This window comes from Pezoporus wallicus, unplaced genomic scaffold (genome assembly GCF_028554395.1).
Source record: "Pezoporus wallicus isolate ANWC-B61680 ecotype Strahan unplaced genomic scaffold, APGP_CSIRO_Pwel_v1 contig_6275, whole genome shotgun sequence".
In the NCBI taxonomy this organism is placed as follows: Eukaryota; Metazoa; Chordata; class Aves; order Psittaciformes; family Psittacidae; genus Pezoporus; species Pezoporus wallicus.
This window is the reverse complement of record NW_026636901.1, coordinates 1550778-1560843: the sequence shown is the minus strand read 5'-3', so window position 1 is coordinate 1560843 and position 10066 is coordinate 1550778. Positions and strand designations below refer to the sequence as shown.

At 38.7% G+C, this 10066-nt stretch overlaps 1 protein-coding gene across 1 annotated transcript; it reads right to left on the bottom strand.

The window, feature by feature from the left end:
* Window positions 1–4619: 4619 nt before the first annotated feature.
* On the bottom strand, window positions 4620–8617 carry RFK (riboflavin kinase). The gene is made up of 4 exons (XM_057402177.1): window positions 8495–8617; window positions 6766–6917; window positions 5346–5448; window positions 4620–4792 (listed from the first exon to the last, which is right to left on the bottom strand). Exons 1-4 carry the CDS (start codon window positions 8574–8576, stop codon window positions 4662–4664), a joined length of 468 nt encoding a protein of 155 aa, XP_057258160.1. The 5' UTR covers window positions 8577–8617; the 3' UTR covers window positions 4620–4661.
* Window positions 8618–10066: the final 1449 nt, after the last annotated feature.

Below are 10066 nucleotides of genomic sequence, written 5' to 3'. Positions count from 1 at the left end.
TGAATTCTAAGGAACAGCCAAGCATGCAACCTGATGAGGAGCAGATGTTCTGAGGGTTCAAAAGGACTTCTGAATAGAAAGACTAAGTTTTTCCCCACTCTTTTTGTTTCTACCTAGTAGGTAAATGGTAACGCCAAAGATAACAGAATCAGGAATTTGGGTTTAAAATGTCATTTCAAGTGTTGAATCAATTTAATACAAAATATCATAATAGCACCAGTACCTTTTCAAGAATATGGATACATAAGTTATCAATTCTGTAATCAAACCACAGATGACTGGACATAATGCATTTGCAATGAACTAGATAAATTTATGGCTACTAAGATCCAAAAAAAATAGTAGACATCATATGCACGTGTAACTTCTGCTCTCTTTACAAACGGGTCCCATATGTTCCTACTTCTATTGATTGTTTTCTACTGCACAGAAATACTTAGGGGTGTTGCCTAACTCCCAAAATGTCTAAAAATTGAATTTCACAAATCTCCTTAAGCTTCATTAATTGTGAACACAACAGAAGACTTTTCCCCGGAAAGTATAAAACATTGTAAAGTAGTCAGCAATTACACCTTTTTTCCATTGTCCCTTCTCAGAATAGGTTTAAGCAGGCTGCAGACCTCCTTAACCTACAAAACAGATGTTTTTTCTTTGCATGACTTTGCAGATTTATATTCAATTGACTATTAAAAATGGAAATATATTTTTTTTTAATCCTACGTTCTCATCAATAGGGAACAAAAATAATAGATACAAACCTTACTGCATTCATTGATTGCACTGAATTGTGTCTTCATCTTTCACATATGAATCTTAGCGCTGTGGAAGCAAGCCAACTGCAAACTTAAGTAAAAGAAACTAAGCATTTAGCAATTATGAGCCACAAACAAGAGGTCAGATTGGTTCTCAACCATTATAAATCAACATAGAAATAATTACCTTCAGTTATGCACTTAATTAGATAGTAACAGCCATTGTTAATGTTTTTAAAGCTCCAGCCTATTTAAGAACAAAACAGGCCACAAATCTACCCAAATGTTCCTCTAGAAGAGCAGATAACCTGAGGTTTCCAACCATCACAAGCCTTCTACTTATTAGGTTTGGGTTGAGGTTTTTGTTTTCTATACGTTTTTTTCTCCTTCAGAAAATACAAGCATGTATCTAAAAAAGCCTACAGTTGTACATAAAGCATATTAATTTAAAAAAAGACATCTGAAGGCTGGTATTCTTTTTATTTCATGTTAATTCCAGAAGAAAACCTAGTAGAAAATCTAGATGCTTGGAAATGATAGTGCTGAGTGTTGAAGAAAAGCCCTGAACAGCATAGGTGCTAGAGGTTTTTTTTTTAATCTGTATCTTAAGTCTGGGTGCATTGTTGTTAAAAACCTACATTGAAGAGTCCATGAGATAAAAAAGAAAAAAAAAAAACAACCAACATACACCACCATGATATTACATTCCTTCCTGATACAGCTTCAGAGAGGTTACATAAAAGGTCTACAAATGAACAGTCACCGAGTCAACGTATGAGAGGAAATTTTTTGCAAAAACAGACCAGAGCCAGAGTAAAGTGTTTTAAGATGTAGGTTTGACTCTCCTTCAGCAGCAGCAGCTATATCTTTGCCCTGACCTAGATGAAGCAGAACACAGGGCAAGAATGCAACTTCTTCAATCTGAATCCCAAAAGAAGTAAGCAGTTTTTGAAAGAAAGCATACAGACAAATTGATTCACAGGTTCCAGACTGTGAATTCTAAAGGCTGTAGCTCCCAGAAAGTTCCAAGTAAAGCACAAAAGTACCCAGAGAGGGGCTGGTTTACAGACATACGAGAATGGTTGGACAACATCTCATTATTCTGTGTCTAGCTTTTGCGGCAGTCATCCTCAAGAAGTCTTACACAAAGCTGAGACAACTAACTTTCCTAGGTGTGGAAAAGGAAAGGAAACCTACAACAAGAAAGACAGCTTTGTTAGTTAGAGCTCCTTTATTAATGCTACAGTGCAGCAGCAACATCAACTGAAATATACAGTTATTTGTACAGAATACAAAAAATATAACCCTTCATAAAGTTTAAACTGTGATAGAAATTATGAATTCAGCTAAACAGTTAATATAGAACATTCTCTCAAATAATGTGGACAGGTACACTCAGCCAACCCAATATAGTATTTTCTCTAATCTGAAGACAAACATACAGAGCAGTTTAGTAGTTCAGTATATCCATATATCACACCTAAGCTCAGACTTGCGAGCAAACTAACAGTTTTTCAAGTTTTTTTCCTTTATCCCTGTTCTCTATTGATAGCACAGTGGTTCTATAACCAGACAGTGACTGAATTTTCAACAGTAGCATTCATTAGCAGATACAGAGAAGTACTATTCAGACAACCAGCTTAAGGTACCATGGTTTCCACAACAGACACATGATATTACTGGCAAAACCCCAACTTTATAGAAGGCTCTGAGTGTTTAGCTATAGTACCACTATGAACAACAATCTATTTCCTAAATATATTCTTTACAATATATTCAGTTGACTAGTGTATCTTTTCTTCATTCTTTTAAAAGAAGTAAAATATGAGATTTTGACATTACAATCTCAAAAATGCCTCAAATACTTGCAAAAAAAAAATTCTATCTTAATTCCTCCTTTTTTAAATGAAAAAAAAAAAATTGCAGACTTTTAAGAAATAGTTTCCAACACACTATATAGTAAAAGTCCGCAAAGTTACACTGCTCTTCAAAAGAAAGTATATCCAGCTGCTGATAACTACGCCCCCCTCCACCTGCTTCTGCATTCTGTCTGTTATCAACAGCACTGGTGAACAATTAATATCATTTAAATGAAATAAAATTTCACCTCATATCCTGCAGTGCAAACACAAGCCCTTGATTTGCTCAAGACCTCTTCACTAATAACATCCTATGATACTGGTGGAAAGTTAAAACTGTATGAAAAGAACTAACATCCTGACAGTACCTGCCACTAAGACCCCAACAGCTATGATGTTAAAACTCAAACTCTAGATCGAAAAGTAGGATTCGCATAGGACAGGACAAGGAGTAAATTTATAAAACTATACTACAAAATTGTGCATTCCAAATGGTACATGGTAGTTGAGACACATAACTACAGTAGACACATATCAACAGAGCTATTTCAAATTTTAGGAAGCGTTCCAGCCACGTTACAAGCTGATGTAAAATGATTGTGACAAAGTCACTGCAGTTTACCTAATCCCACTCATTAACAGATAGATTTTTTTCTAATTTATAGAAAAATAAATTAGAAAAATAAAATTTATAGAAAAATTTATATAAATTTTTCTAATTTATGAGAAAAAAAAAGATAATAGATCTGGAACCATGCGTTACATAATTCAAATTACTATCAATTCCGACAGTACCCTCTCCATTTATCTATCCCTAGATTTCAGAGTATGACCAGCTGCAATTACTTGTAATAAATAACCAATCCCCGCTATAGCGTTGGTATATTATTCCATGAATCCCCAAAGGCTTTCTAATTGGTCAGCCAAAACCTTAGCTCTTATCTGCATTTAGTGCAGACTTGATGAGATTTTTCTATGCCTTACAATAACAGCAATCTTGAAGTCAGCCATTTTATTGTCAGTGTAGTGAATAATATCAAGATTCTCCCCATTTTTTAATAACAAATACCAGCAGCACATAAAATGTAAAGTTGCCTTTCATTACCTCTTTGCCTTAAGGCCAAATGAGCAGAAATCTTGTTATACTGTTCCTGATTTTTTTAAATGCCTGAGCCTTTAAAGTTTATTCATTCATTTCCTGAATTCTGTCACTCATTTCCCGAATTTTAGTGAAATACTTCCTCAGAAGTAAACTACAGGTCACGTGTTGTCCTATGTAGAGTCAACTATGAAGAAGTCCATCTCAGATTCCAGTAACTCAATGAGCAACAGTGATTTCCTCCATTTCAAATAAACTTAAAATAAATACCTTCAATTAAATTAACAGTTTCAATCACGACAGCTGTGTAGCATATAAAAAAATAAGAGCTATAGAGAATTAATCCTACTATAGTTATCTAATTATTGGCTTCCTGAACCACAGGAAATTTCTGACTCAATGAATGGCAAAAATTTGCTAAGCTACTACTTGAAATTAAGATGCAGGAATGACATAGAACTGGTAAGAGGTTGGAATAACATTCTGTATGTTAAAACCAGACATTCTTCACTTAAGTGAACTATCCACACCTTGGGGTCAGAAGAGGTAATGATAAACTTTGGTCATGTTCTACACATGCTCAGGTCTCTGAACAACTGGTAACTTCAGGACACACAATTTATCTGCGAGGACCTAAACCAGCCTTCTTCTCCTTTTGCATCATTGGGTTAGTAATGAATTAACACAAGGAAACTGAAATAAACTTGTATGTTTGGTTCCAACCTCAGTTTACCTGAACAGATATATGACAACAAAGTACCTATAAAAGCAGTGCAAATGTAAAAGCTCAATGACAGGGGAGAAAAAAAAATTAAAATAAAACAGAAAAAACCCAAACCAAACTAAACCAAAACCAAACAAAAGAAAAATAAACAAAACAAAACAAACAAACAAAAATCCCACAAAGGGAAAAATAATAAGAATAATAATAAAAAAGCAGTATGAGTTTGCTTAGTGGTTGTTCACTATTTTGCCTTCTGGCAGATGAAAGAAGTTATCTTCTTTGAGTTTAAGATGCTCTGGTAAATCTAGCTGTCTTTTTGCTTCTTCAATGTCTTCTTGAATTGCTGAAATGAGTGCCTCTGAAAAAGATAAGCACAGGCATACTTAAAAGTTGGTCTGAATTCTGTGCACACAATAGCAAGTGAAATAACATGTACCACAGAATAACAGATAACAGTCCCAGAAGTAGAATATAATTATTACCATGGCATTTGAAAGGCAAAATTCTTTGGGTTTGAAATGTGTTTTTTTTTTCCTAACCATACCAGGGTGGGTTGAATTTTTCATCATTATAAGCACTTCTCTCTCCTTGTTCCAGCATACATTTCAGCATTTCTGTTTCAATTCTAACAGAGCTGCCTTTTTTAAAGAAATTAACAGGCTAGACTCATGCTTTTACAAAAAACCTGTGATTTAAAAATTCTTCCTCAGACAAGTGACAATACAGTTTAGTGTGAAACATTGGAGTTTTTTTTAATTAAACCAACTTGTACATTTAGTAAAAAATATGTTACTGAAATTTCAAAGGTTAACAGATCAATATCTCATTATGGAAAGACAGACTGAAGACACAGTACTTGCATGAATAAGACAAATCAAGAGACTAGTTTGAGGGAGACCTGTAATACTGACCTAAGGAATCAAAGTTTTTTTCCGGTCGAATATATCCTATTATGACTATACTAAGAATTTCTCCATAAAAGTCTTCTTTGAAGGTGTGGATAATGTGTGTTTCCTAAAGGAAGAGAAATAAGTCAACATTTATGATGAACTTTGAGTTTATTTACCCCCAATGTAAAGATGTAGCTAATACCCCTAATTCAAATTCTCCCCAACACATACCAATCAAGGGAACATTTAGTTAAGCACATATAATGCAAGAGGAAAAAGCTAGGACTTTTGGTTATGTTAGAAAGGAGAATTGTACTTTGCATGGAATTAAAAAAAAAAATTATTCACTTAAGAGTACTCTGACATCCCCCCCCCAAAAAAACAAACCAAAACAAACAAACAAAAAAAAATAAAAACAAACAAAACCCCCAGATATTATTCAGGGGAAATGCTTCACCACTTCTTGGAGGAAAAATTTCCAGGCAGCAAATCACGAACAGAGCTTAATATTTCATTCAAATAACTATTAAGATCTTTACTGAAGTGGCTTAAGGAAAGCATTTCTAGCTCACATAGGAACCAACATCTTATGCTCAAAACCACACAAATTTCTGTCTCCAATATAGGCACACACACGCTAGATCCAGCAGAGATATTGGATAGAAAGCTTTTCAGTACTTGCTCAGAAGAGTCTGCTACAAAACTGTTAAGTATACATTTGCACAAGGCAAGCACATTCTGGAGTCTGCTTAGAATCTTGGAAGCATAGATTCATGCCCAAATAAAAGCAGTTTAAACCATCAAAATAGAACTCTTTAGAGAGAATCAGGAAAAGCACCAGCACTTGACAGCATGAAAAAATATAGCTGCTGCAGTTCAGAATTTTAACTCAACTCCTCCATCCTATTATTATATACCTTTAAATATTTATTCTGTAAATCAAGCCACAGCACATGTCATGTATGGATTCCATCATTTTAAAAAAAGAACTAATAGAAAATCATTACAAATTAAGATGCCTCAACATCTGATATGAAAAGCAGGCAGACTGCAGAGCGCAATAGATTAATATGTTCCAGCTCATGGTAGGGCTCTTGTAATCAGTAAATTCAATGCATCGATCAAGTTTATGCTTACTTAGCTTCCAACACTGTAAGCAACCACCATTTCAGAAATACTGTTAAATTTTTATTTGGGAATTATTTAAATAATGCCAGAATAGAAAGAAGAAAATTACCTTTATTTACCTACAGCTGCATTCTCTCTGGCTACTGAATTTTCTTTTCAGAATACAAACATGCAATATAGGTATCAAATACATTTCTAAGAGAAAACAGGATTTCTAGATCTCATTTATGGATCAAATGCTGCTTATCTTATTCAAATTCAACATCTGGTTCATTTATTGCAATAAAAATCCCACACAAAGCAAAATTCTTACCACTGATTTCTTAAAATTCTTATAGAAAGGATTCCATCCTATGCTCAATACCATTTTATGCACATCTCCATTTCCAACACAGGCCCATCCATAGTATATACCAGTAGAGATATCAGATGGAAAGCTTTCAACTACTTGCTCAGAAAAGTTAGCTGCAAAAATTTTGGAAAGTATAAAAGTGTGAGTGACTTTGTGTAAGTCAAGGACATAACAGAATCTTCATTTATAAGCCAAACTGCCTACATACTATTTACCAGCTTAACACTGATGATGATGATGAAAATGATGCAACATGCCATTTGGCAAAATACAAAACAGAGCCATAAAATTCAGTCACTGTGATAATACCAGAGTTATCACATCTGTTGCGCATACAGTATTTTATAGTTACACACATTCTCTTACATGGCAATAACTAACAAACATGCAATACATCCAGTCAGAATGCATTTTTCTCTTAGGATAGCTATCAAAACTTCAATATAGTGAAAGATGAGGTTAAAAAAAAAGTTTATTCTGCACTATAAAATAGCATCACAGGAGTATTTACTTGTCAATTAAATAATTACTTATGAAATAAAATATGTAGAAATGATAGCATGATTTTGTCACCAATCAATTTTGTACATATTGCCTTTCAGAGGCATCTGTGGATTTCTGGAATATTCTTTGAAAACTACATATCTAAAGTGAAATAAATTCCCTTCTAACTGAACCTAACATTCTTTCAAAAGCACTAATTCTACTTCCCATGTGAGTAGATCTATTCATGTAAGACAAGTTGATTTAGAAGAATATACTGTTACTGAGTTTTTGTCAAACCCCACAAGCAGTAACAACTTATGCCACCTGCTCCCTAGCACCAACGCACCATTTATACACAATGGAGAGAAAAATCCGAAATTATTGACCAATGTTGTCATAAATCCAGACCTCAAAATTGGTCTTAAAAAGTTTCCTTGCCTGCTAGGAGTGGCGCAACGTGACTGTTGACTTCAGCGTCTAAGACAGGCTAAAATTCACTTGAAATACCCATCTGTCTGCGTTTAGACAACTGAAACAAAGATGAGCAATAGGAAGATATTTATTTGTACGCCAAGTCCACCTGCCTGTTTTTTAAAATCTGCATCATTCCCCATGAAAGTTCTTCCCTACAGCTACTCCCAATGCCTATTCCCTTTCTTGTTCTTATCTGAGGTTCATGTAAACGGGTATTTTCCAAGCTGCCACACCACAGCACCGTGCACGTGATCATTTATCTACATCCTGTACATCATTATGACGACTACTAGGTAATTTAAACAAACAAAAAAGAATGAAATAGACTACTTTAAAAGGGGGAAGGGAAGAATAGCACAAAAGAGGCTACAACACTCTTAACTATGTAGAAGAAAAAGAGCCAGAAAAACGCTAACACGGAGCAAGCTACGCCTGTTCACAGAAGGAGCACGCCATGCCAAAGGGGCACCGGTGCAGGACAGCGGGGCGTCTCTCAAGCTCACCGACAAGCCGTCGAGCTCCACCCGGCAGAACAATCCGTCACGGCGCCTCTCGCTCGGGCTGCCTGGGAAACACAGAAACCCCCCCCGCGCCCGACGCCGGCCTCCCCGGCAGGCGCACTGCGGCCGCTCCGCGGGCCCACGGCAGGGACCCGGTGGGGGCCGCGGCAAGCACCTCGCCGGTGTCCCTCACAGGAGGCATTACAGTCGCCCCGCCGCCCGCCGCTCACCGGTGGGGATGCCCAGCTCCTTGGAGCCCCTGCCGAAGCCCTTCACCACCTCCCCTCGGCAGAAGTACGGCAGGTGCCTCATGACGGCCGGCCGCGGCCGTTGCTCGGGCACGCGACGCCAGCGGGAGCCGCCCGCGGCACTCCGAGCTATGCGCCGCAGAGCCGGTTCGGCCCCCGCCCGGCGCTTACCACCACCTCACTCCAGGCCCTACTAAGAAGAGGGGAGGCGCTATATGGAACATTCCAGTTTTCGATTGCTACAACTCCCTGACAGGGGAGTAGGAAGGAGGAAAGAGGGGGCTGGGCATGCTCAGGTTGCTGCAGGGCCGCGGTCGTGACTGGGAGGTGGCGGTCCGCTGTGGGAGGGGTGTGGGCTGCTCCCCAGCCTGCCCCGCAGCCGGTGTGACGGCCCTGACGGCGGCCTTGCTTTCTGCCCTCCCATAGCTCCGTGTGCAGTGCCTGCTCCCGGCTGCGGCCCTCTAGCACCCCTCCCTGGGTGTGAAACAGGGTCTTTGACAAACCGTAGTGGCCCGTCCCCCCTTGTCATAAGCCGGCAGGATGCTCTCGGGCAGCACGGAGGGTCGCCGCCCTCCCTCGGGCTGTGGTAGGCGAAGGGGGCTGTCGTGTCTCTGGGACAGGCTGCTGCGGGGCCGGGGCCTGCCCCGGGAAGGGAAGCCTGTGTGATGTAGGGCGGGTCAGCCCTTTGGGTGCTCAGCCGAGGGGTGTATCCTGAGCGAAGCTAGGCCGCAGTGCTCGGGGCGAGGCGTAGCCGGCTGCTTGCTGGCGGGCTGTCATTCCCTCCTGCCCTTAGACTTCATGAGGCTCTGCTCTCGGGGAACAAGATGGTCTGGCCAATCCAGCTTCCGTGCAACAAAAACCGAACAGCGACAGTTACTAAGGGTGCCACATCTTACTCGTCTTATCTGAAAAAGCTGTGTCTTGCACTCTGCGCCGATGCATAGAAATCATGATCGTTTCTTCCTTGGTAACTCTGCATTTGGCTTTTCTTTCAAAAAAAAAGAATGCTTCAGAGCACAGCAGACATTTGGAAAACTGAGACTAGATTCTTTTGTAACATAATAGGAGCAAACTGTAGTTGCTTGCTTCACAACATTTTTGCTCCTCTATGGTTTGCTGTCATGCTCACATTTCCTTTTCTGTCATTACTTCTGCTAGTGCAGGGATTTCCTTTTTTTTTAAACAAACAAACAAACAAAACACACACACACGCACACACAAAAAAAAACCAACCAAACAAAAAAAAAACAAAAAACAAACCCACCAAGCATCAAAACCAAAATGCTCATCCTATGTTCACTCTACATGCCAAAAGGAAAGTGAAGGGTAACTCAGCATTTTCCTTCCTTCACTTACTGTTTCCAGCTGCTCTTCCTGTTGTAGTTGTGTTGATAAATCTCTTTAATATCTTCAGATGATTAACACTTTCTAAGGCCCTGATCCAGCTCAAGTAAATTGAGTTTGCATGAGTTCGAAATAGTATTATTAAGTGTGAAAAACATCTGTAATCTGTCTGAAGTATAGAGCAGACAGCCTGCCAGCAAACAATCTGCT